The sequence below is a fragment of the Falco punctatus genome, assembly GCF_963210335.1.
Source record: "Falco punctatus genome assembly, chromosome: 9".
NCBI lineage: Eukaryota > Metazoa > Chordata > Aves > Falconiformes > Falconidae > Falco > Falco punctatus.
The window spans coordinates 29,865,197-29,891,121 of NC_137589.1; the positions used below are offsets into that span (position 1 = coordinate 29,865,197).

Sequence of the window (25,925 nt, forward strand, 5' to 3'; positions counted from 1 at the left end):
CTCATATCCTCATGACACATCTTTGTACTGCTGAGGCAGCAAGACACTGCAAAAAGCCAGAGACCCTTGAGCAGGCATAAAAAACAGGGAAGGCAAGCACAAGTGAAAGAAGCCCAGAAATAAAGCAAGCAGGCAAAGAAAGAAAAAAGCTCTGCTGCAATTACAGTGCCATTCTGTCCAGACAAGGAGATAAAAACAATCTTCAACTGTCCTTGACTCTCCCCATGCTCCTAAAGCCCTGCTTCTACTCTGAGAAGCAAGCAAGAGTTGTGCCTACTGTTCTAGAGCAAGATCCAGGCACATCTACATTTCCTCTGATGAGTTCTTGTGTAAAGGCATCTCATTTTGGTCTCACTAGTTACCATTCATATTTAAGCACGCATTTACCTTGAGCAACTTTGACCTACAGCTGAATTTGTTGCTAGCCTGCCCTCACCAGATGATCCAAGCATACTCCAGGGCATTAAGCTATGTCCTACCATGACTCATTATCCTCTCCTCAAGGGCAGGAAAGGAAGCTGTACATAGCATGAGTTTAAAAAGAATTTACTACCAGAGACAGGAAAAGATCACGCACAGAAAAGTAAAGGCAGCAAGTTTTTTGCATTTAGTTCCCGCCCCCAGCTTCAGATCCTGTAGGCTCTTTTTGCTCCAGCCTTAAATACAGAGTTGCCTCTTACACAAGTGTTGATCAAGAAGATGAAATTCTTCCCTCAGTTCAGTGCTTTCCTCCAGCTTAACAGGAAATTTGGCAGTCTCCAAAAAAACTTGCCTGTCACAAGCAATGCTGGGTACTACACAATGGAGGTTTTTATTTTTTCAGCCAGCACAAGTTGTTCCTGTCCCTTGAGGTTTGTAATCTGCACTAGGTCAAGCCTGCTTTTGCCATGGGTGCAGAGCTAGAAGTCTACCCCCTGCACAGGTGAACAGCACTAGATTCAGACAAGACCAGGCTGTACCCTTAACCAAGATTTGCAGCATAGGAGCCAAACCCCATCATAACCATCACCTCCACAAACAGGAGGAAAAAGAAGGGGTGAAGGGGGGGGGAAGTTCACAACCTACTTCACTTAAGGCCATTACAAAAAAGGCTTGAACAGCTCCAAGCAAAATAAAGCAAGCAAGCTTGAATAGGTTTGGCCGAGGTCCCCCCAGCTCACTAGCAGGTGGAGAGGAGGAGAGCAGGCACTGTGCCATTTCCTGCATTTAGCCCAGGTTCCAACGTACGGCATAGCTCTCAGGGATGAGTGCCTCTCTGTGCCCAAGAGCTCCTGAACATTTCTTCCCAAGTTTGCCTGACCACTAAAGAGATTTAGAGCTGAGCCCCCTGCAGCGAGGGGCACCACTGCATCCTGTTTAAGCATAATTCATTAGACCTTTATTGAAAGGACACAAAAAGCTAGCTCCCAAACACCCTGCCTGCCTAACTTGCTCAGAACCACCACAAAAATCCAGAGGGGTATTATATATCAATGGCAGCACGAGGTGGATAAATTGAATAGACAGACTAGTTTTTAAGAAGAGGCTAAGTGCCTGTTTTAATCCACTTCAACCCCGCATCCCTATTGAGATCCACAGGATCATTTCCATGGATCCTTTGTGTTTCAGAGTAAGTGGTCTCCACAGAGAACATGCAGCTGTTGCATCCATTGAGTGGAACAAAGCAAGCCCAGCTTTTACCTCTCCTGCTGCATCAGTGTGCTGCTTCGTGCCAGTTTAGGACAGCTCTGGAGAAGCTGTTATCTAGTTGATGACCTGCCCTCACGCAAAAGCTACAGATGGCCAGCCCATCTACCATTTGCTGTAGCACCTTGTGCTTCAGCTGGCAGCATCAGTGCTCCCAACTCTTCCCTGTAGTCACAGAAGGGGCAATAGGCTGTCTCTATCACTCAGGTTTTAGCACTGAGGCAGCCTGAGCAGAGCTATTAATTGCTTTGATTTTGCACTGGAGAAAGAAAAGGGGAACAAGCTGGTGGCTCAGCCAGGCACAATGGCCCAGAAGAGGAAGCAAACTGAAGAGATAGCAGGAAGGGGGGATGAGGGACAGAGGGATAGGACGAGATGCGGATTAAGCAGGGCCGGGAACACTCCAGGCCAACACCATCACACACAACCACAGAAGTGAAGACATTCCCCTGGAAACAGATCACCCAGGAGGAGAGTGTTGACAGACAACACAGCGTAGGCAACACTTCAGAGCCCGGGAGGAAGCTGGCAGTCTGGCAGGGTGAGCCTTGGCTTGGTGGCTGGGCTCCAACTGGCTTTGCCTTTCCCAGGCTCTGCTGCACAGCTGCCTGGTGCTGCCCTGTCCCCACCAGCTCCCCAGCACAGAGCTCTCCCCCTGTGCCTGAGCACCAGAGCTCTCAGGATTGCCCTGACACTGGCTTACCTTCTCAAGCACAAGGGGCTGAATCCCAGCTCCTGGCTTGCAGGGCACTATGCCGCTCTGAATCATTAGGTGTGTTGCAACAAGGTTTTGCTATGCAAGAGGCACAAGGCTTCTGCCCTGCCCCTCCAAAGCTGCAGCCTTGTGTGTGCTCCCAGGGACTGACAACATGGTTCACACCAGAATTACACCAGTGCTTGTTGTTCATATCGACCTTCAGGCTGCTTCGGCTTCCAGAGGCAGGCGTTGGGAGACCACAGCTGGACCAAAGCCTTGCTGGACTCTGTAGAGCCGAGCTAGAGTGTGACAAATGCAAGTCTACAGCAGGAAAGGGTTTTGACAGCATCGGTACCAGCTTGCCTGATCCTTGCCTTATCAAGCTTACTGGGAAGTGAGAACAGGCAGTGCTTCAGGGAAAACTGGGTTTGCCAGGAGGGTGATCTTCTGTTAGGCTATCTGATGGCTGGAAAGCATCAAAAGCCAGATGCTTAAGAAAACCAACCCCCAGCCATCAACATTACCTAGTGATACCCCTTGAGGAAAGGGCCCAACCCTACCTCTTCTCCCTTTCCTCTTCATCAGCGCCTACTACTTGTCTCTCCAGTGCCAGCAGCCAGAGCCTGCCCTGCTTTGGAGGTAAACATCCAACAGCCTCCAGCTCTCTCTCCACGAGCAGCTGTCAGACTAGAAGCAGAGAGGGGATCCTGGCTGACCTGTCTCTTCAGGCTAACACCCACTTTCTTCCCTTGCTCCAGTTTCAAGCTCTACTATGTCACGTGGGAAAAATCACCTCATCTGTTGCTTGGCACCTGGATGTCCTGAACAGAAAAGGGCAAAACAGTCCTTAAAGCTTGAGCTGAGCTCTCCTAAATGCCTCCCTGGTCCTGAGATCCACTGACAATCATCAATATACACCAGCTTGTTGGTGGCACAGACTGAAAGAGTGGGTGTGTAGCCACCATGCTGTGCCTGAGAGCCAAGCCACCCTAGCCAGGGCCTGGTTGCTCCCAGCTGGCAACTACAGCTCCAAGCAACCAACCCAGTAAGAAAGGCCACAGCAAGAAACAAGCCAGCCTCTCCCTTCAAGCCTTTCCAGCAGTTTTGACCTTGCTGAAAAAGGGTTAAAAAAAAAAAAAAAAAGAAAAAAGCTCCTAAGAAGGTCACAGCCAGCTGAAATGAGACAGTCATCTCTGCTTGGTGAGAACATGATACCTCAGACTCTTCTGAGGCTTGCCAGAGCCTACTCCAGCAATTCCCTCGCCTACTGCCCAGCCATCTGGCAGGGCTTCTCTCCTCACACATCTTGGTGCAGGTCAAGGAGACTGACACCACAGCTCCAAAAATACTTGATACAGCACCAGATGACCCAGACAGAGTTGCTATGGAGCAATCAAGCAATGTTTGCAATACAAAACCAGAGAGTACACTTGACAGCTCAAGTATAGAAAAGATCCTGTTTCACTGCTATTATGCAGTTACTACAGGTGATGAATCCACCACTAGTTAATACAGAAATGCCCAAGGCTGGTAGGGCTTTTCTAGCATCTAAAGCAGCAGAAATCAACTTGCCAGCATTACAGAAGAACATGGTTTTGCTGCACATGTCTCAGATACGTGGAGCTTTACTGTCACACAGGCTAGCTTAGCATTTGGGGAGCTTTCTGTTCAGCTACTCATGGAGCACAAAAACCACTGTGAGCTGCAGAAAACAGAGCAAAGTGTGAATATTCAAGTCTACGCCAGACTGCACATACTCTACGAGAGATTTTAAAACAAGCCTGACTGTAGCATGGGCACAGACCAACATACAAGATGTACCACAGTATCCAACATGCAAAAGTCGTGCAAGTATTTCTGATATGTCTGGATAGGTAGCCAGACATACCTATCTCTGTTTCACCAAGACCAACAGTTCCAGCATACTGAAAGCCAACACAACTGCAGAGACATTGAACCCACAGGAAAGAACATGGTTGAGACTTAGAGTAAAATAGATTGCCAAGACTATTCTTGCCTCATGCCATTGCCCTGTGATCAGCTCCCAAACAAAGAGAATGGGGAGATCCTGTTAAGTTACCTTTTCCTCTCCACTGTTCCAGCACCCAAACTCTCAGACTCTTCTTTCTGGCTTTCTTCCTGCCCTGTTCTTCTCCCCACCCCACAAAAACCACAGGTCTGTTGCCATTGCTCTGTAGCAACTCCCAGACAGACAGGGATGAATACTGCAAAAGCAGTATTTTCCCCTAAACAAGGGGATGAAGAAGTCATGAGTTATTTCCAGTTAGTCTCCCCATTTTGAACAGATACTGCAAAACTGTTGCCATCTGACAAGACCTTGGCAAGGTCCTCCCTTGGAAAAAACCAAAACTTCAAGGACTCTTCTGGAAGAGAGAGGTTAAAACAGAACATACTCATCAAGCTAAGGTTTGTCTTTCACAGCTCTGTTGTCAAGAGTCCCACATGCTTATGCTTCTTGGGGAGGTGGGAGAGCTGTACAACACAATAGCTTTGATCCTCTGCCACCAGTACTGATCCTTAGGACAGTGGCACTTGGCTGACTTCCTTAAGGGGATGCTTTCTCTCAGCCAGATGAGCCTGGCAACAACACAGGAATTCAAGGAAAGTGCAATAGCTCATTACAAGCTGGATCCTTTCAGGCCTTAATTTTTATCTAGGGGAGCAGATTCTTAATCATGGAAGCACTTTTGGATTTTTCACCCACCTCTACACCCCCAAGATAATACAGCAGCATGGATTTTTGCTGTACTCTCCAAGAAGAGAGCAAACCCACACTGTCCTAGCAAAGCACTCCAAGGAGTCAAGGAGTGTTAAGTACTTCCACAAGAGGTTACTACATTATGCCTAGTACAAGGTGCCACAAGGCAGTAGCCAAATCTCAGCAAGACAGACCAGGACTGCAGAGAATGGGTCCAGCCTCCCATTTGCTGGGCAAAGCCCACTACAACCTCAGGGGAGGCCTGACTTCTTGGAAGAGACAAGCTCTCATGGCATCTAAAAAAAAAAAAAAAAAAAAAAAAAAAAAAAAGGAGAAAGTGCTGTGTGGTGGGCTGAGGTGAAGTGGGGCCATTTCTGCCCCACTGCTGCTCACCCACTGCACCCCTGTGACTCCTCCAGCAGCACAGAGCACAGTGTGATTGAGGGCAGCACCCTACCAGCTCCCACAGCAGGCCAGCTCAGGAGGAGCATTTCTGCTTCAGTCTTGAGCCCCGAGTGTCACCATGGTCACCGATTTCTGTATGCAATTAGTTTTCTGTAAAGCCATAGTGCATGGAGCGCCATTACCTGCTTCCTACAGGCAGAGCTGGCACTGCGTACTGGGAGCTGGACAGCTATTACATACCAGTGTCTCCTTACACTGATCCTCTATTAGGTCCCTCTAGACTGAAAGTTTGGTGAGGCAGAGTATGCAGCCTCTGCTTCTCAGAAAGGGGTGAGGCTATTTGCCATGCTCCCTTGTGCTGTCTAGCAGTATAAAGGAAGATAACCCATACTGAAAGCTCCTTGAAAATAGCCATGAGAAAGAAAAGAGCTTTGCAGAGAAGGGTACTTTGAATGAAAGCTTAATGGCTCTCCATAGAGTGGTAAAGCTACAAGGTGGAAAGGGTTTGAGAGAGAGATTAGTAGGAACAGGAAAACTCCACCAACCCAGATAGTTTTGTATGTTTTTAGTAAAAGGTAAATACAAAAGCAATTTTGATGGAATCAAAGAAAGCAGCAGCACAGGGCAGCAGACAGATGGAGATGGCTGTGGGCCACCCTACTTGCCCCTGGGGTGCAGAGCTGGACAGAAGCAGCAGCTAAGTGGTCACACCCTCACCTTGGCAGCAGGACAAGTTTCTAGACTGGGCCAGTTCCTTCACCCACTAATCTCTGAAGCTGTCTAACAAAAAATTTAGCTTTGTGAGAAACGCTGGGGATTTGACCCTTCTTCCTCCCACACCACAGAAGGGACCTTTCCATCAGCAGCTACTTCACTGTCCAAATTCTTACAGCTGCTTAAGCCAAGTGAAAAGATACCATGAGCACAGCTGATATCAGAGTTCCTTTTGGGATGGCCAGCCTAGAGGACCTCAGACACACCAACTCCCTCCCCACGGGAAGAACAAGCTGCCACCTTGATGAGAGGACATTCATACAAAACGTACCGCACTTGATGCTCCCCTCCAAGAGGTGGGCTCAGAATTACTCCTGGCTCTTGCACCATGAACAACCCCTTCAGCTCAGCCAAGAGGAAGGATTTAGTTTAAGCCAGAAGACTCCAGTCCTCATCCTTCTCCCTCTGAACTCTACTGTTACTAGTGCATCATGAAGAAAAGAGCTCCATCTGGCACTGGTAAATGCAGAAGTAGCAGTTAATGCTTATTAGTCAGTCACCCCTTATATAGGCCCTCTGAAGAGGGAGTATATCTGTTTCAGCTATTCAAAGCAGCATTCCCAGAAAGTGCTGAAATCTAGCATGGGTCTGGCATTTATTTCTGAAGTCTGTGCAAAGCCCAGACTCTGTATGAGGTCAAAACACCAGGAAAAGCCCTAGCCATTGCAAAGCAAGTCTTTACTTGACTCTGATGATCTAAAAACCACCCCCTTGCATAATTGTTCAAATAGTGGTCAAAATACAACTCAGTGCTGACAGAGAGGTTTGGAGCAGCCACTCCTATTCTCACTGCAGCTGCTGGATAACACTGCAGGTCTGAAACAGCTGCATTGCCAAGAATAAAACATGGTGAGTGTCACCACAGGGACACTGCATCAGCAGGAAAGTCTTTGGAAGCCACCCCTGCCTCTTGCCAAGGTAATTCTGACACTGTCACCCCTTCAGCCTCTCCCTGTCTGCTGCACCAGAGTCTAGATTTTGGACACGCTCCAAGCTTTCTCCTTCCTCGATATGCCCCCCTTTCAGCATGGCCTAACTTCTGCTGTATTAAAGCTCCCACCATCAGTGTTTTCTTCCTAGCAACCGCTGTAGGCACCCTTCACATCAGAACCTCACCAGAGGTTCAAATCTGTGCCCCACGTCTCAGGATCCCCGTCAGCCCTTTTTCCTCATACAAACAGCCACCACCTTTTTCCTCATACAAACCCTTTTCCAGACATAGCTCTACACCCAGGCGCTATTTTTCCTTAATCAAGCATATTTTAATCTGCACTTCATAGCATTTAGAGTCCCAAGGATCCCCCTCCGTGTTTAAACACAGCCTGCACAACCAGACCCACTCCTACTCTCACTTAACAGTTCATCTGATATCCATCACCGCTATCCACACACACTCTTTAAAGAAATCTCAGTATCAGTTAGCTCAAGCTTCCAAATAGGAGATCCCAGACCAGCCCCCAGCTGTCACTTCCCCCACCCAGCTGTTCCCCTTCAGATTGCAGTCTTGAGACAACTGACACAGACTAACTTATCAATCACACCAATAGGTCAACTGAATGATCAATAACTTCATTAACACACCACTAGTATCTCATCATTATTTGTATCATTTTGTGCACGACTATGAAGCTACTAATCAAGTCTTATGAACCACACAAAACTGCTACTGCGTTACAGGTGTGTCACCTTTCCCTCCCATACCACTTAATACTAGGGTGCAAGTACATTCCTCTTTGCTCTGCCCTCCCACACCAAGTCTTTCCAACACAGACCTGATGGAGAGTCCAGCAGGTTGTCTACAGAGCGTCTTTCCAGCATCCCAGTGGATCCGGGTCCTCAGGCTTCACTACCATCAGTGGATGTCTGCACTCCTGCAGTCAGCTGCTCCCACTTTCATTCTTTCGTCTCATTTCCTATCTTACTCTTTCATTTCAAGATGCACTTTTTTTTTTGCCATGCTCATGCCTCCCTTCCTCCAGTCTCCTCCCAAATAGACAATCCACCCCTAATTACTTCTTCCCTATTGGTCTCAGTTTTGCTACATCCATAACCAAGTCTGGTGTTTCTGATACCATTACCTAGGCAATCTCTGCCTTACCTGTTACTACTGCTATGGTGTGGATAGCCTTGCAAGGTTCTACCCTGCAAGAGCTGCTTCAGACACCCTGTAGTTATCTGTTTCCTCCTGGTTATACACTGCTTACTTCACACACTCCAAGACAAAACATTCTACTTTAGCCTTGATTCCTCTGCCTAGCTCTAGTTACATACAGGCACTTTCTTATCTTGTACAAGTTTGCACATGGCAGAGCAACACGTTTTGCACGCTGTTTTTGTGCTTTCACAGCATCCCACTCTCTTCAACTGCTTGAATAGAAGTCTTTGCCCTTGAAGTGCTCTCGGGAGAGTCTCCTGGTGTTCTGCAAAGGCCTTAGCTGGTTACATAGCCTGGTTCTCCAGAGAAACTTCATGCCCACAGTGGGTTTGCTCTGTTGACACACACTAGCATCCAATGCCACAGCAAACATTTGCATTTTAACTACTTGCGTTTAAAATACACTTGTGTCCCATTCCGGTGCATCCTGCAACAAGGATGCATGTTTAGAAGCGAGGAAGGCATAGTTTCTTATGCACTTCCCATGGGATAAACACCCCAAACAGTGTGACAGGGTGGGAAAGAGATTATCCCGACTTTGGGGTTATATTATATATCATTCCTTTAGCATAAAAGGAATGTTTTCTGATATAACAGCAATACACATTATTTCTAGCTTAAGTTCAACCATCTGAGCTAGAATTACCCATGGAAATACCGCTCTTGTTGCGTCCCTCACGGCAAACAGATGCAGCATCTGCTGATCTATAACTCTGTAATAAGTTAAAAAAAATAGAACTACCTTCTGTTATGGTCTTTAGACAATACAGAACATAGCTCACAAATAACGCTATTGATTTTTCTTTTTAAATGGGACTCAAAAGGCAATCTTGTATTTCCAAGAACACAATCACTCAGAGAAGCCTTTCTATGCCATTTTTTTCTGAACTAAAGAGTTTAAAACCTATCATCACACAACAATAACAATTTACATTAGTATCTCTCACAAACAGATGATTCTAGGAAAAAGTTACAGGCTAGAGCTGACATGAATCAGCATGCTATACGTGGACTCACATCTATTACATAAAACAGCAGATATGCCAGGGTGAAGAAGACACCACCTCCAGAGGGATTTAAGTACTGGTGTTTTCAAAAAGCCAAGCAGAGTGCAAAATACCTCAGTTATACATTGCTACTACAAACATTTAAGCTAGCACTAGTATTGCTTTGCTAGTGTAGCTAGTAAAACATTACAGCATAACCAGTCTTTAGTCATAAGTGCAGAAAACAGACATTTGTTTGGTGTGCATGTACTCACATCACAGGGAAAGCCAATGAAGATGATGCCTTCACTTAACTGAGGAGTAAGAAGGAATAGGATACACAACACGATCTTAAGAAGGTAACACGCTTTCTACAGTTTCTTTTCACCGATGTATCTTGGTGACATCAGCAGAGCTAGGAGATGCACTAAGATACCAAATTACACCTTGCAGAGGCTTTCCTGTAGTAGCCAGGGCTGCAGTTACCTGTCTGAATATGCCCTTGTAGTCAAGAAAAACAACAGGCAGCTCATTCTTTCAGCAATTACATTGCATGTTCAAACAGGGAACTTTAAGTCCAACTGCCTACAGACAAGAATACTAAAGCTAGTAAAAGGTCCATGTCTTAGCTAGTCAGATTGCCTTATAGAGAAAAAATAGAACTTTAACGTAAAGACTCAGGCATCGCAAGGATGAAAGGCACAGGTAAAAGAACAGCTAAAGCCAGCATGTGAAGCCAGCCCAGAAAAACCTCAAAAACACTCACCAGAATTTCAGGCTCTTTCTCAAAGCAGCAAAATGTTTTTAACACTTAAAGAAAACCTGTAAACTTTAAAGTAACCCACCACAGATTACTTTAGAAACAAACCCTACTGCTTCTTTGTTTTAGTCCTGTAAACTCCTTGCTTATACTCAGCTATCAACAGCAAAGCTAGTATTTGTTGCTCATTCAGTAGGTCGTACTTAAGAAGCCATACAAATGGCTCCCATCAGCATTACCTTATTGTAAACACCTGCACTGTTACAGGCCTTTACAGATACAAATCCCCACCCAGTTTTAAAAAGGGTGACAGGATCTGCAAGGTCAGTTCATCATTGCTCAGCACAGCTGCTGCAGCAGAGCACACTCCTTAGGGATGCTTAGTGCTTTGCTCTGCTGCAGGTGATTTCAATTGCTGATGTTAAATACCTACAAATCACTCTTTAATTATAAAACCTGTTCTATGGACTTATAAAAATGACCAATGTAGGAAGCCATTAGTAAGTCTAATACACAAAAACATGAGGAGGTAGTACTGATACCAAAAAATGAGAGACAAAACTCTCTAGTACCCAGTTAAGAGTGTTAGAATGCAGCCATTTTTTATTTTCAGTGCTGGATGCACAGGGGATAAGTTCTGTCCACTGTGCACATCAGCTTTGTTCACTGTTTATCTTTATGTGACAAATCTATACATATTAATGACATTTCTGAGAAACTATTAGCATATGCATTACAGTTCCATGAACTACTTATTGTATCTACACTCTTACTATGCATGTGTGGCCTAACGGGTCGGAGGTCCTCTGGTGGTTATTTGGGACATCTTCATCTTCTTTATTCTCTTCTCCTTTTCATGACCTTCTTCTGGCTCTGTTTCAGCACTCTGGGCTCATGTCTTGGTTTCAGACAGGTTCTGTTCTACTTAGTAGCTAAACTACACAGTGCAGCATTCTACTAGTAGCTGAACTACGTAATACAGTGTTGTACAGCTAGGCCATGTCATGGATACATAGCTGCAACATTTACAGTTGAGCACACTGGTAAAATTCCTCCGGTATCAGTAGGGTGGAATGATCCTTTTCTGAACATAAGAACTGGCTTTTGCCTCAGTTTTCCCTGATGAAGTTAGTGAATACTTGGATGAGAACAACTGTCGTGGTAAGAGCTGGAAGGTGATAAATATGCTGAAAACAGGAGTTATTTCTTTCAGAGAAAGGTCCAAAGAGAGCTCTTACAGGACAACAACAGTCTCTATTTTTGAACTATATGGGATGTAACGTAAACAAATCCTGGGAGAAAAGTGTAAGTAGCTGATGACTATGGCCTGGGAGACAAGCATGGCATTTGATGGATTAGGGGGAAGACTACCTGCCCCCTGAGTTACCACATTCATCGTTTTGCTTCCTTAGTCATTTTGCAGCTTGGCACAACGCTCTTTTGAGGCTCCCTCGGAGCAGTTCGAGGTGTTTAAGGTGAAAAGGCGCCACAAGCCCAGCGCCCAGCTACCTCCCCCGGCGGGCACCTCGGGCTTCCCAGCGCCGCTCTCCTCCGCCCCGCGATGCCGGTGAGCGGGCTGTCAGGCCCACAGCAGTCTGCCCACTGCCGGGCACCTTCGCTGCCCGCCTTGGCGTGGGTGGTGAGGGTCCGGCCTGGCCCGGCCGACCGGCTGCCCCAGGCCCGCCAACGTTCCTATGGCGACGGGCGCCCCGCGAGCCGAGTAGATCATAGAGAAGCCAGCCCACTCCGGCTAGAAGGGTCGCAGCGAGCCCGCCCCTGCCGCGCCACCTGGTAGGCGGGGCGGGGCTAATGCAAACGAGGCGGCGGAGGGCACCGGGGCGGTGTTCAGCCGCTTCCCCGCGAGGTGACCTCACGCGAGATGGCGGCCGGGAGGGGGCGGCTTCCCTTGCCAGGACGCAAGATGGCCGCGGGGCGGGGGCGGGAGGCCGCTAGGTGCGCGTGCGCAGACGTGCCGTTCGGCGGCGGAGCGGGGAGGGCAGCGCCGGTAACGGACGCAGGTAGGAGGCGCTGAGGGGACGGGTGCGGCGCCGTGCCGTGCCTCTGCCGCCCCGGTGCTGGCCCGGGTTTGTCTCCCTGCCTGCAGCAGGGCCGCCCGGGCGGGATGGGGGAGCCCCACCCTCAGCGCAGCGGGGCCGCCCGGGTGGGGTGGGGATCCACCCCCGCATCGTGGGCCGCCCGTGCGGGGTTCCCCCTCTCCGGCACTGGTAGAGCTCTGGCGTGTGCCTCCCCCCGGCACTCCGGACGGGCCCGCGCGGGCCCGGGGGGTGCCATCCGTCCCTCCCTCCCTGCTGTCCCTGCCCGTGAGCCGTGGCCTCTGCGTCTCTCGCCCTCTCTGGAGCGGGTCGGGGTCTGGCGCCGGGACCCTGAGAGGGGGCCCTGGTACTGCCCCACCCTGCCTGGAGGTGTGGAGCGGAGCCGTGGTCGCCATGTCCCTGTCACACCTTCCTGTCACCTCACAGCACAACCCCAAGCAGGCTCTCCGCCGCCGCGAAAGGGTGGCAGTGCCCCTGCCTGGCTGCCCCTGCCTCTTGGGGCTGTTAGGCTTCCCCTTAACACGGAGGGACCCTGCGGACGGGGGTGGCACCTCTGCTTGGGCTTGTCCTCTCAGTGCCCGGGGAAGCGGCGTCCCCAGCTCTGGCCTCGCTTGGCAGGCATGGCCGGGCGCCCTGCGTGCCCTCCCGCACACGGGACGCCAGGTGCTCTGGCTGTGACCTGGCGCTGTGTTCTTCAAGCTGAAACGCCACAGAGCTCTCTGGTGGCCTTGGGAGCTGGGCTTCCTTCAGCCCTTCGGTTAGCAGCGTGTGGGCTTGTGGCTGAAGCAGGGGCGCTGGGGAAGGGCTTGTAGGTGAAAAGTCTCCCTGGTGAGAAGATGGAGAGGTGTAGCGAAACTCCCAGTTGCTGTACTTTGGCAGAGTAGTAAGTGCTTCTCACCGGGTGCTTCCTATTAAGGCTTAACAAGAACAGGTAGTATCTGTGTAGTAATCCCACCTTCTAGCTTCTGTGGTTCCACTCTTGCTGGTTGTTTTCAATAAGGGTTTCATATATACTTCCAAATCTATAATTTGAGGCCAGAATTACCTGGCAATGGTTCCCATACCAGGGCTGTGAAGTCCACTACAGGATTAGAGTTTATATTGACAGTAGCATCATGGAGAGCCAATTTTTTAATACATTCCTTACACTGTAAAACGATGAATTGTTTAGAAAAGGGGTGTCACGTCTGTTAAGTTAAATGCCTTACCAAGTTCCAAGACTATGAGATCTACCTCGTTACCTCTATTAACGAACCTTGTAATCTCATTAGGGAATGAGATCTGATTTAACAAGATTGCTCAGCTGGAACACAGTTCCACAGAAACTACCAGCTGGTTCAAGATATTAATTGCTGTATATGTGGCAGTTCTGTTTATGTGTGTGAACTCTGCAGGAGTGACGGAAGCACCTGATTGCCTGTAATAAGAAGGGTGTTACCAAACCTCTTATAATGCTGAGACATCTGTGATTGTTGGATTGGTAAACAATACCGGGAAACGCCCTCATGGCCTCCTCGAAGTGGTGTGTTTCCTTGCCTGATCCAGGTGGTATCGGGTTTTCAAAGGCTTCATTGCTTTACTGTTCAGATACCAGGCTCCTGGGAGTCTGCTGTTGGAGAGTTTGTTAATGTTTCACGTGGGACGGTGTGTGGTGTTCCCTCGAGACTCTCCGTTAGCAAGTGGATTTATCTGAGGAAACATGGCATTAGGATTTCAGTAGTATGGTGGAAAAACTGAGTCTTGGAGAGATATTCACCTCTAAGAGAGCGCATGGGATCCAATTTTGGTCAGAGGAGCCTAAATTTTGTGGATTATGTGTCTAGGTAGGAGCTTTCCTGTGATAGGAATAGGATTTTGAGACTTTGTTTTGTTTAAGGGGAGACTTTTCGCTTTGGTTCAGTGAAATAGCTCTGTGGGGGGATTCCACTTTTTACTGAACAGAGTCCTGCCAGAATCTTAAGTAGCTCCGTGGGGTCAGGACCCTCTGAGGTGTCTGTGCTTTGGAGGCCTCCTGGGATACCGTGTGTGGGGTGGGAAGGAGTGTGCAGAACCTGGTTTGTGCCCACAAAACAGACTTGTCACTGACAGGTAAGTGTGGCCAGAGAAGACATCCATGACTTTCTGCTGGCTGAGAATGTCACTTACAGGGTCTGGGAGAAATTGACGTGCCCGGCATCAGGTGCTGTGCTGTGCTGGGTCATGGGGCATCAGCTCTTTCATGGGTGCAGCTCCAGCCCAGCTTCACTGTGAAGGAGGCTGGACTGCCAGCAGCCCAGTCCTGTCTGGCCATGACAAATGTGTAGAAATAGTCCCCTCTTGGGCGGTTGATCCAGCTGATGGATTTATTGTATTGCAGATGCAGAGACACAGTGCTGGTATATCTGTCTGGCCCTCTGCTTTAGCTAGTAACCCACTGAAAATCCACAACATGTAGCAGAGGCAGTGTAGTCACGACTGGAGCAAACTTAGACGTATCCTGAAGTATTACTTGGGATATTCCAGCTTGCATTACCCACATAGTGGAGAATGGACGGGAGAGTCATCCAGTTACTGCAGTCATGTCTGCAGATGACTGTTTCAGGTTCCTGGATGGCAACTTCTGCATATAGGAATCATCTGGCCCTGCTTAAAAGACTGGCTCAGGCCAAGACTCACATATATGGCTCTGCTGCTAACTCAGTACAACTGACTTCAGCTTTGTTGTAAGGCCAGAGGGTTGCTGAATTGCCATGGGACACAATGACTGGTGAATCCAGCTGTGAGCTGGCTAGGAAGTTAGAGCAGATGTGCGAGCCCCAAACTGTGGTGTGCTTCCAGGCACTATACGCCAGCACTCTCAAACAAAAGCAGTGCTTTCCTGGTAGCCAGTATTCAAACGTCCTTCTCAAAAAGATACGATCTGCAAACATCACTGTCAGAAGCCAGATGTCATATGCGGAGGTGGAAGTTTCTCAAATAAAGGCTAGTTGCTTTCTAATTTATGAGCTTGTTGCTTTATGACTGTGCGTTAGAAGTTCAGCATGAATGAATGATAGCTATTCCCTCCTGCAGCTCATTTTCCCATTACTACTTAAAGCCTAATGTTGACAAGTTCTGACATACTCCATGAGTAATTCTCCATCCCAAGGAAAAGGTTATGAAAATACCAGTGTGGCAAGCTTAAATAACGGCAGAGCTTTGGATGTAGAAGCAAAATATACTTTTTATGGACAGCTATGATTTTTTTTTTTCTTTTCATCTGCGCACTTGCAGATGGGGAGGGGAGAGAAAATATATATAAAATGACCTAACCATTATCCCAGCAAAGTGAAATCACTTAGAAATGTCAGCTGGCTGGAAGGGTTGCACATCTGTGAGGGAGTGACAAGGGAGAAGGAGGAAGTGGAACTGCACCTTCTTTAAACAGCGCTTCGGCATATAAATGATGAGGTGTCTCTGGAAACTTCAGCTGTGGTTTGTGCAACGTGTGCAGAGTGAAGCATCGTTTGGATGGGTACAGTGTAAAGTGCAGCGCTAAGGACCAAGCCCTGAGCAGGCTTTGCTTTCAAATAGGCTTTGGGTAGCAAAGTCAACTCCAGGTTAAGAATTGCCCTAGCAGGGCACCTCGCTCGTGTCCCCCTTCACGTGCCTTTCCTCTCTGCGTGAAGAGTCCCAGCTGTTTAGTCTTTCCTTAGCAGGCAGCTGCCCCAGTCCCTTGCTCAGGTTAGCTGCCCTTCTGTGGTCTACCTCATTTCTGTGTCTTGGGAAGTTTGTAGCGAGGTTAGGTGTACACGCAGTGGTCAAGGTCTGGATACGCTGAGGTTTCATGTGGTGCAAAATGGTGCTGTCTGCTTGTTCTCCATCCCATGCACGAGGGTGCCCAGCACTCTGGTGGCTTCGTCTGACCTTGATCCAGTCCTCTGTAGAAGGCTCTTGGTGAGAGACAGAGGACTCAGCCGTGGGTCAGTTGGCTTAGCTCTCCCTTCTTCTTAACCTTTATCTTTACACATCACAAATTCTTGATTCCTTTTCAATTCATGACCATACAACATGCGATTTCCCTTTGAGGCTTGTCTGTCTTCAATTACACCTATGGAAGTTCATTGTCTGGCTGAATTCCTCTCTGAGCAGTGTCTTCCTTTTATTTGGCTGTGGGGTTTGGCATGGTGCGGATGCAGAATGCTTAGCTCCACAAGGGCTCTGCAGTTGGATCCAGTTGAGGTCTAGTGCTTTGGCTGGGAGTGGAGCCGATGTGCAGTTTCAATCCAGTGATGTAATTGATTGGAACAAATGCTGTTCCAGCTCTTTTACAAGGAATTCCTTGGGCTAGGCAGAGCAGACAGTTATTTTTGTTTTTCTAATCTTGCCTAGAAGTGGTCAGACTCACGGCTTCTGGGAAATGCTGAATGGGACTGGTGTTTCATCAGGTTTCGTACCCAGTTGATTATTCTCCCCCTTGATCTTCAGCTTGGACTTGGTGTAGCTGATGTTGCAAGCCGGAGGAGGCTGGCTTGGTGCGTAGTTTCCCGTTTCTGCTGTGCTCATTCTTATCCTGCCTGGTGAAGTCCCCACGATGCATCTGAGTTGGGTGAGTGCGGGACCCTGGAGGACTGAAATGGGAGTGACTTCCCACCCTTTATCTTGCTTTTGAGTGTTAAGATAGCGACCTTGTTGTCACCCGTCACGCATATGCTGTGAACAAGCTTTCTTATGATGGCACGGGCTGGAGAAGCTGACTTACACTGATTTAAGAACCCTTAACATCTCACCAGATACTTGAGTGCCTCTGAAGAGGTGCCTTGTGTTTTGCCTTTGTAGCAACTTGTGTGTGAGAGGGGGCTCAGCCTGAAAGGCACTATAGAGTGCATTGTGGAAGGATGGTGGTCCTGCCTCCTGGCTGGGATCTCCAGTCAGTGCTGTTGTGAGGAGTCCTCCCCTCACACCTCAGCCCCTTGTGAACATACAGCAACTTGTTCTGCTACCAGGCTGATGTTTCCGCTTTTCTTTCCATACGTATTGCTGTCCAGACCAAAGCATCTTTATTTCAGAGACTTGATCCTAAAATTCAAGCTGCACCAAGACGAGCTGAAGAGCTGCTGAGTTGCCTTTATCGCACGATGGCAGCATGTCTGTTGCATGCCATCATGTTCTGGTCATGACTCTTCATGCCACAAAGCAGCAACACTGCTTGCCATAAATAACTGCTTTCTGAGCCCCAGGTGTGCTCAGCTGTGACTGCCTGGGGAAAGCAGTATGCACGTGTTGGATTACATCACAGCTGTTGTCATTCTTATTTGCCTAAAAATTTACACCGCTACCTAAAAAAGTCAGTGACTAGGTGTGTTTTCTGAAGGCTACTTTCTTTACAGCTGTCTAGCTGGATTCCTCCTGTGACCTTGCCTTTAAAGAGCTGTAAGGAGCTAATTGGCTGCTTGCTGGATAACAAAGAACATTACAGGGTAAAGGACAGGGCAACCTGCTCACCAGGGACTCCTGTACCCTGGGAGCCGCAGCCTGGCCTCGGCTTAATGAAACACCTTTAGTGCAGCAGACAGTCTTTCTCTTAAATCCCCTCCAATCTACTTTTGAACAGCTCCTCAAAGCAATGTGAATTCTGATCTCTGCAGGCAAAGATTTACCAATTAATTTGATTCAACTTTAGTTCATTCAAGAAACTGAACCTGGTTTCATTTTGTTTTTTCTCTTCTGCAGGAGCAACAATGGATTGGCCCCAACAAAGATGTAGCAGGTGTTGGGAGAAGACATCCCATCTGACATGGAGGTGATCAAGAGAGCTGAACACCGACTGCACCAACATGGGGTTGCGGCTGTTGGCTTGTCTTTTTCATTGGCCCACTGCAGTGATCTACGGGTCCCTGTCGCTGTTTGTTTCCATTTTGCACAACGTGTTCCTCCTGTACTACGTGGACACCTTTGTCTCTGTTTACAAGATTGATAAACTGTCCTTTTGGATAGGAGAGGTTAGTCTTTTCCATAGGCCTTTGCCCTCTTGAGTAAGTAATTGTGAAACCAAGACTGCTCCTTGCCAGAAGTGTGAAGAGTGTTAGTTTTAACAGCAGCATTCCCCTTTGGAGAGGGAGCAAGGGGGGAGCCTTCTGAGTGTTAACTTGGGCTTTTCAGTTTTGCCTGCTTGTATAAAGATAGAACAAAGTAGGAGAGAAGCCCCAGAGACTTTGTTCTTAAGACTGCCTTTCCTCTGGGGGTGTTGGGGTGTTTCACAAGCAGGGAAAACCACTGGCCTTGTTGTGTTAATATGACAGTTGCTCCAGACAGAGGAGTCCTAGAACAGTGGTGGGACAGGGAAGGTGTGCTGGGGTGGTTCCTGCTGGTTCACCATGTCAGCTCAACACTGCTTGCTTCAGTAACAGAACCGTGTCTTTGTGGGACTTGTCCTGTGATTTGTTTCACTGTCCTGCTTTCTTTCCCAGACAGTGTTTCTGATCTGGAACAGCCTCAATGACCCTCTGTTTGGCTGGCTGAGTGACCGAGTGTTCCTTAGCGCACAGCAGTAAGTTAAAGTCCACTTCCAGTAGAGGCTGGGAAGTTGTTTAGTCTCTGGGGGAGAGGTTGTGAAATTGGCAGCTTTAAAATGATAGTGTGAGAATGGTTTCTGGGCACGGAACTCTTAAATACCTCTCTTTGAAGTTCAGTGCTCTTTGCATGTTATTTCAGTACCTGGCTGTGTAAAGGAAGTCACACATCTATCCGGTTGACATGACCCTAATCCTTAACATCATGAGTGGTACAGAACCTAAAATATGGGTGTCTGAAATCTCAAGACCCTGCTGTATGAGCAAGCCTCTTCGTGGGGTGTTGGAGAGTGTCTGTACATCGTTTGGGAGACACAGGGGGGGAAAAGACAATTTTTTCTATGTGGAATGCCTCAGACCAGTTGTTCCCAAACTCCTTGGGTCATGGATGACTGTTGACCATTAGCATTTCTCATGTATTTATGTCAGGCTTTTAATGGAAATCACGGTGTGGCTTCCTGCAACTAGTGAAAACTTAAAGTACTCATTGAAATAATTTGTATTGTGCAAAGCACAGGCAGTGCAGCACTATCAGGAAGAGACTTGCTCTGGAGAGCAAAAAATCCCTTCATGTTTTTTGGCCTTCTTAAACACATAGTTACAGTGTAGTCACATATTAGCTGAGAAGATATCTGATGTGGGTGCTTGTTGCATGAGCAAAAGCTGCGTTTATGTGTACGCCACTTAAAAGACTTCCTTGAGAGGGAGAATACATGCAGGGTTTTGTCCAGGTGTCTGAAGTTTTTGTCTTCTGTTGCAGGCCAGGAGCAGAGATTTCCTCCCCCAAAGTAGTTCTGAAGAGGCTCAGAGTGCTAAGCCACAATGGCCCCCTCTTTGCCATCTCTTTCCTGGCTTTCTGGGTTGCCTGGGCTCATCCCGGTTTGCAGTTCCTTCTTTGCCTTTGCATGTACGACAGCTTTCTCACCATGGTTGACCTCCATCACAACGCCTTGCTCGCAGACCTGGCTGTTTCAGCAAAAGACAGGACTAGCCTCAACTTCTACTGCTCCCTCTTCAGTGCCATAGGCTCCCTCTCTGTCTTCATGTCCTACGCAGTGTGGAACAAAGAGGACTTCTTTTCCTTTCGCATATTTTGCATCGTGCTGGCCCTCTGCTCCATCACTGGTTTTACCCTGTCCACACAGCTGCTCCGCCAGCGGTTTGAGGCTGATGGGAAAGTGAAATGGGACGAGGAATCAACCCTAAAAGAGTAAGTGTCACCAATTCTGCACCAGGGCCAAACGCCTGGCATAGATCTGTAGAGTTCTGTTATACACCGCGGCAAACTAAATGTGTGGGAAGATCCAGGACGAGGCAGACTTTTGCTAATCATCTGTGGTTCTTGTCTGTTGATACACTTTTCAGAATCGCCTCTGTCACACTGGCTTCTAAGGCCCTCTGAGAATAGGACAAAACTGTATTGTGACACCCCTGGCCCAAACTGGAGGCAGAGCCCTGACCTGCTGTGTGGCCATCCAGTGTTTGGAACATGAAATGAGTTAATATCTAGAGCACCCAGTGAGGCCTGTGAGTGGCAAAATGTCAGAAACAGCTTATGAAAGCATTCCTGCTTGAGCATGAGACCACCTTGCTGCCCATTTCCTATGGAGTTGGACAAACGAATGTCTCTTACCCTTTTGCTCGCTTTAGCTATCTGATAGTGGTTGGGCTGTTGGTAGGCCACGATGCAGCTGGTTTTCCCCGTTCAGCTCTCTTGCTTTTCCTTGGGCTGCCTCACTTGTCTCTTGTTATGAGCTGCCAGCATTGTGCTGTAGTAACACAGCAGATCCTCATGAGATCTGCCAGGTGAGCTAACCACGGGATCTGAAAGGGGAGCATATGCGTAGTGAAATGGCTAATAAGAGGAGAATGCTTTTATGGACAGAAATCCAAATTTTGGATTTGGAAGAAAGACGTTCTTTGGAAGACCTGTTGCCTGTTCGTCTTGCTAGCAATAAGCAAATGTTGTAGATTCTGCTGGTTTGACTTGGCCCAGGGAGGGGGAAGGTTGGAATGGGAGCTGAGGGGAGACAGCTCTACATCTATACAGGGAGAGCTGGGGGCTCTCTGCTGCTTGGTGTGAGGGATTTACGGTTGCTTTTTTTTTCCCCTCCTCTCTGTTTAGGCTGTGCATTGAGAAACTCTCTGTCCCCCAGGAGAAGAGGATCACCCTAGCAGAGTATCTCCAGCAGCTCTCCCGTCACCGCAACTTCCTCTGGTTTGTCTGCATGAACCTCATCCAGGTAGGCACAGCAGTGATGTGATTCAGAGGGTGAGCACTGGCTCTGGCTGTTCTGGCGATTCAGCAGTATGTGAGTTCCCCAGGAAGGGCAGAGGTGCGTCCAGCACCCACTTCCTTCTTGGAGCCTCCTGCACATGCTGGCTGATTCAGCAGCTGGTAGCCACTCTCCCTGCTTGTGACTCAAGGATACTTCCTAAGCTGTGGGGTGCTCCTTCCTCTGTCTGCAGCGTAGGCTGGATTACGGGGCCTGGCTGAGCTCTGTGCAGCCCATCTGGGGTGCAGAAGCGCAAGGCCTGACCTCATGGTGGGAGTGAGTTCAGGAGTGCAGTTTGCTGGCGTGGCTGTCAGCACAGGCTCCTCCGTTCTGCTTTCCTGAGGCTCACATCACTGTTCTCACTGTCCAGCTGGATCCACCTCCCAGCTAGCTTTTGCCATTTCTGTTCTTCATCCTTTTCAGTGATTACTACCAAATGCCGGCAACCTGCCCAGCATTGTGTGCTGCAGTCACAACTCTCATCTCTCTGGGGATCCCTCAGTTCCCCTCAGGCAGGCTTTTGATGCTCATCTGCATCTTTGCGTTCAGGGCTTTTTGTTTGCCTTATCCGTGTCCTCAGACAGCTGCCTTCTCCCTCCTGCTGTGCCACTGTCTCCTCCAAGCCTTTGTGGTCACTGCTGTCACCTCCTTGCCCTGCCTGCGCCAGCAGCACGGTGTGCTGAGCAGGTGCCTGGGCAGCTGGGAAGCAGTACTGACTCCAGGCACGCAGTGGGCATAGCTGGTGGTGTTGCAGCTTTGCAGTCTCAGCCTACAGTGTTGTGATCTCCGCAGCCAAGCTCTTGCTCTGCTGAAGTACCCCAGACCCGCCCTGCATGGTCCCCTGGCACAGGGCTCTTAGGATAACAGAGCCCAGAGGGCTGTTAGCTTTTTCTATTCTCTCTTACTGCTGTTCTGCTGACCAGCTCATCTGCATGCTGCCTTCACAGGTTTTTCACTGCCACTTTAACAGCAACTTCTTCCCTCTGTTCCTGGAGCACCTGCTGTCAGACCAGATATCTGTCTCGACTGGATCCTTCCTGCTTGGTGAGTCTCAGGTGGGACTGGAGGGAGCAGCTGGGTTAGGACCTGGCCTGAGTCTTGATTCACTTTTCCCAAACTCTGTCTGGTGAGAAGTATGCTCACATGTTGGTCTCTGGGCTGTAAGATTCACACATGCACGCACCCCACATGCTTCCCTGGTACCTCCAAGTCATCCTTCCTGGGCGCAGCAGTAACCTGGAGCCTTTTCTAGTGAAGGCAAGACCAGTGTGCTGGACTCTGGCCTAGACTCCATGGAGGTATTGCTCTGAGCATTAGTGGCTGCCAGATAGTGTCCCCAGGATGCAGCAGAGAACGCAGCCCTGAATTTAATCCCTTTCCCTCTGTGACCATTTCTGGGCTGCCACAGATACGTGGGCAGTGGTCCTAGAATTACCCTGGGAGGGTTCTGTGTGGGCCAGGTCTGGTCACACTGTCCTGTCCCTCTTATTTCTCCTCCAGGGCTGAGTTGCAGTCCTTGCGTGACAATGGCAAAGTCTTTTGTTCCTTCCTGCCCACGAGGCTGACAGAAGGTGGCCTCCCTCTGTAGGAAGAGTGTGTGCTGTGCCACAAAGCCACTGAGTAAATCTGCTGTAGCCTTCTGTATGTGCACGGGGGCTATTCTGTACTGTGTCCCCAACAGCCCTGCTGGCAGTAGCCAGCCTTGTTTTCTCTCTCAGTATTGGTCCTGGGTGCATGGTGGATACTGAAAGTCCCTCAAGCTGTTTGTGTCTCTGTTGCTTCTCAGGCGTTTCCTACATTGCCCCTCATCTCAACAACCTCTACTTCCTGTCCCTCTGCCGCCGCTGTGGGGTTTATGCTGTGGTGCGAGGACTCTTCTTCCTGAAGCTGGCTCTCAGTGTTGTCATGCTCCTGGCAGGACCTGATCAGGTGTATCTGCTCTGCATCTTCATTGCCAGGTAGGCAGGCAGCACTTGCTTCCCCTGCCACCTGGGAAGGGAAATGCCTCGTCTCTGTTTTACGAAGGAGTGGCAGGCAGGGAACAGTAGCTAGGGTCACACAGAAGCCATGTGGCTTCCAGCTCTCATAGCATCCAAGCATGGGATGGATCGCTGCCAAATCGGCTGGCTGTGCTCAGGAGGACAGAGACCCAGCAGGGCTGGCAGCAGCCTGCAGCAGCCTTTCCCAGCTGCTGAGCCAAGCTTCTCTCCTCGGCAGCCTGCCTGAGGTGATAGCCCCCAGTGTGTGCTGCAGCTGCCCGTTAGCCACTGGGCCAGCATGTCCTGTACCCAGGCCTGTCCGTGTGGCAGGTCAAGGCATTGCTTGTGTACCACAAAGCTTATTGCTAGCAGTGTTCCCCTCCTGTAACCAGGGCTTCTGAAATTCTTATTTTAAGTGTGAGGGAACCGTTCTCAATGTTCTCTGATCTCCCACCTACTCCCGTCATTTCTTGATGTCCCTCTTTGTACTTTGCCTGTTGTTCTGCAGCAACCGGGTGTTCACAGAGGGGACCTGTAAGTTGCTCAACCTGGTAGTCACTGACTTGGTGGATGAGGATCTAGTCCTGAACCGTAGGAAGCAGGCAGCCTCAGCGCTGCTCTTTGGGATGGTGGCTCTGGTCACCAAGCCGGGCCAGACCTTTGCCCCTCTGATTGGCACCTGGCTGCTCTGTGCGTACACAGGTAAGGATGCTCCTGGGGAAAGCAGTGGGGCAGGAGAGGGCAGACTTGTGAGTTCAGTGTCCTCCACCATGTCCTGTGCCCTGGGTGGGTGCAGAGGGCTCTTGCAGTTGCTAAGCTGTGCCTGGTCTCTGCATCTCCAAGGCCAGTCACTCAGAGAGAATGGATGAGGGAGGGTTCATCCCCACTGTCCCCAGTCTCACAAACTCTTCTCTGACACCAGGCTATGACATCTTCCAGCGCAACCCCTTGAGCAACGTGGTGAGTGCCCAGCCGAAGCTAGAGTCTGCCGCAGCCTTGGAGCCAACTCTTCGACAGGGCTGCTTTTACCTCCTCGTCTTCGTACCCATCACATGTGCACTGCTGCAGCTCCTCAGCTGGTCTCAGTTCAGCTTGCACGGGAAGCGTCTCCAGAGGGTGAAGGCTCAGCGCCAAAGCCTGATGCAAGGCCAAGCACCAGAGGTCAAAACGATCTAGGGGGGGTGCCTGAGTCCCCGGGGTGTTGCTGGTTCCAGGCTGGTGCAGGACTGCAGGCTAAGCACCAGGGATGGCGGGCTGAGAAAGCCCGATGTTTACAGATCAACTGTGAAATGCTGTAATGCCAATGTTTACTCATTCCAGGAGGTGGTTGCTGGGGAAGGCAGAGAAGTTCAGCATGTGAGGGGCTGGGGATAGATTGCTTGGCCACAGGAGCACGAACGTTTTATCCTGGCCTGTTGCAGGGAGCAGAGGGCTCCTCACCCCAGCAGGGAGGTGCTGGGTTGCAGTGTGTGGTAGAGACACGTCGGCCTCTCTGCCTGGGCAGGAGGAGACTGCACAGGGAGTTCCTCCTAGCTGGAGCCCTACAGCTTTGGGGAGTGGAGTCTGGGGGGCTCCTGAGGGACCAAGTGACCGAGGCAGCGATTGCAGGACAGCAGGAGCAGGGGTGACGACCCTGAAGGCCTTTCCCAGTAGCTGGCACAACCCCTCCCACATACAGTGCTGCGGTTCTTGGACCAAATCTGCTTTTAGGCATTTCTTGTTCCCAAGGTCTTCTGGCCGTGCTGGTTTTATGCTGAGGCTCCCTCCTTCGTGGCCTTACAGAGGGACTGGGTAGTTGCTGGGCTGGGAAAGGCAATGGCCTTGAACTGGGCTCAGAGCCTTGAGCTGGAACATCTCATCTGCACCCTGTCGCCCATGTTTAAGCCTCCTCTCCCCTACACAGCCCCTTCCAGTCAGCACTGTCACGCTGCTGTGCTGAGCCCCCTCCTGTGCTGGCTGGGGCTACGGGGCTGAGGTCAGGGAACCAACCCTGAACCAAGCTGATGGAAGTGCCTCCCTGCCCAGGGCCGTGGCAGGTGACCAAGTGAGGCAGCCTGGTGCCTTCCCCTCTTGCAAGGGGAGAGCACAGCCTGGAGGAGGCACCAGGTTTTGCTTTTGTGCCTTCCGTTCCTCTTCTGAGCCTGTCTGAAAGGGTGGGTAGTCACAGCGTTGAGATTTTTACCTTTGTGGGGAAAGGCAGACACCTCAGCTCCTCTCTGCTTGAAAGGGTGCCCGAGTTTGATCACCTCATCTGGCTGCTGAGCCATGGACTGAAGGAAGAGAGCGGGTGGTTTGATCTCCCCGGTTTTGGCTGGGAGCTGTCAGGGCAGGTAGTCACCAAAGGTATCCCTGAGGTGAGGGAGTGCCTTCCCCGTTCCTGCAGCGCATTTGGGGTCAGGCAGGAGAGATGTGCCAAAGCAGAGCTCTGCCCCTGTGCGTGCCCACAGGAGGGGGTGTGCAGGCAGCCTCTGAGAGCTGTTGCGTGTTTAGGGATGTGCTGTTCTTTGTTAGTGCCAGGTTCCCTCGGGTCTCGGCCCACAAACCTGCCATCTTGCCTCAGGACGCGGCTGCCTTCTGTCTTGAACCAAGACATTCCTGCCGTGAGGCTTCTGTAGCTCTTCATGGTTCAATCATAAGTTATTTGTGTGACTTCTAACAAAGTTTGAGAATGATTCTTCATTTCATAAATTAAAGATGATCTTTTCTATATTGCTGGGTGATTTTTTTTTTAATATTTTTTTTTTGCTAGCTGCTGGATCTTAACTGGCTAGGTTTACGTGGTCCTGGAGGGGCGCAACTGTGGCTGTAGAGGGGAAAAGGGGACTGCTCCCCTCCACCAAAACTGCTGGGGCTTGGCCCTGTTTCTATAGGGGCAGAGGGGATGAGCGGGCTGATGTGCCACCG

The 25,925-nt window shown here is 49.6% G+C and overlaps 2 protein-coding genes across 12 annotated transcripts in view; one reads left to right on the plus strand and one right to left on the minus strand.

The window, feature by feature from the left end:
* LOC308070091 (uncharacterized protein C10orf95 homolog) overlaps nt 1-11,090 on the minus strand; it is a 31,670-nt gene extending 20,580 nt beyond the window's left edge. For 4 of the 7 annotated variants that reach the window (XR_013930620.1, XR_013930621.1, XR_013930622.1 and 1 more), the window contains exon 1: nt 8,054-8,436. The gene's annotated coding sequence lies outside the window, so the exon portion shown is untranslated. Of the gene's footprint in view, nt 1-4,463; nt 6,337-6,552; nt 8,438-10,955 lie in introns of those variants that run through there. The other 3 variants (XM_080403486.1, XM_080403485.1, XM_080403487.1) reach the window with 3 other exon arrangements.
* A 1,007-nt stretch (nt 11,091-12,097) lies between these two features.
* Nucleotides 12,098-25,730, plus strand: MFSD13A (major facilitator superfamily domain containing 13A). Of its 5 annotated transcripts, XM_080403468.1 has the most exons (10): nt 12,159-12,200; nt 16,683-16,803; nt 17,928-18,196; nt 18,665-18,744; nt 19,527-19,976; nt 20,892-21,009; nt 21,990-22,086; nt 22,829-23,000; nt 23,530-23,723; nt 23,944-25,730. In XM_080403468.1, the coding sequence occupies exons 3-10, from the start codon at nt 18,032-18,034 to the stop codon at nt 24,195-24,197; spliced, it is 1,530 nt and encodes a 509-aa protein (XP_080259594.1). In that variant the 5' UTR covers nt 12,159-12,200; nt 16,683-16,803; nt 17,928-18,031; the 3' UTR covers nt 24,198-25,730. The 5 variants fall into 5 exon arrangements, with proteins under 5 accessions (XP_080259593.1, XP_080259594.1, XP_080259595.1 ...); XM_080403467.1 differs by lacking the exon at nt 16,683-16,803 and having other exon boundaries at nt 12,098-12,200; XM_080403469.1 differs by lacking the exon at nt 12,159-12,200 and having other exon boundaries at nt 12,705-16,803.
* Nucleotides 25,731-25,925: the final 195 nt, after the last annotated feature.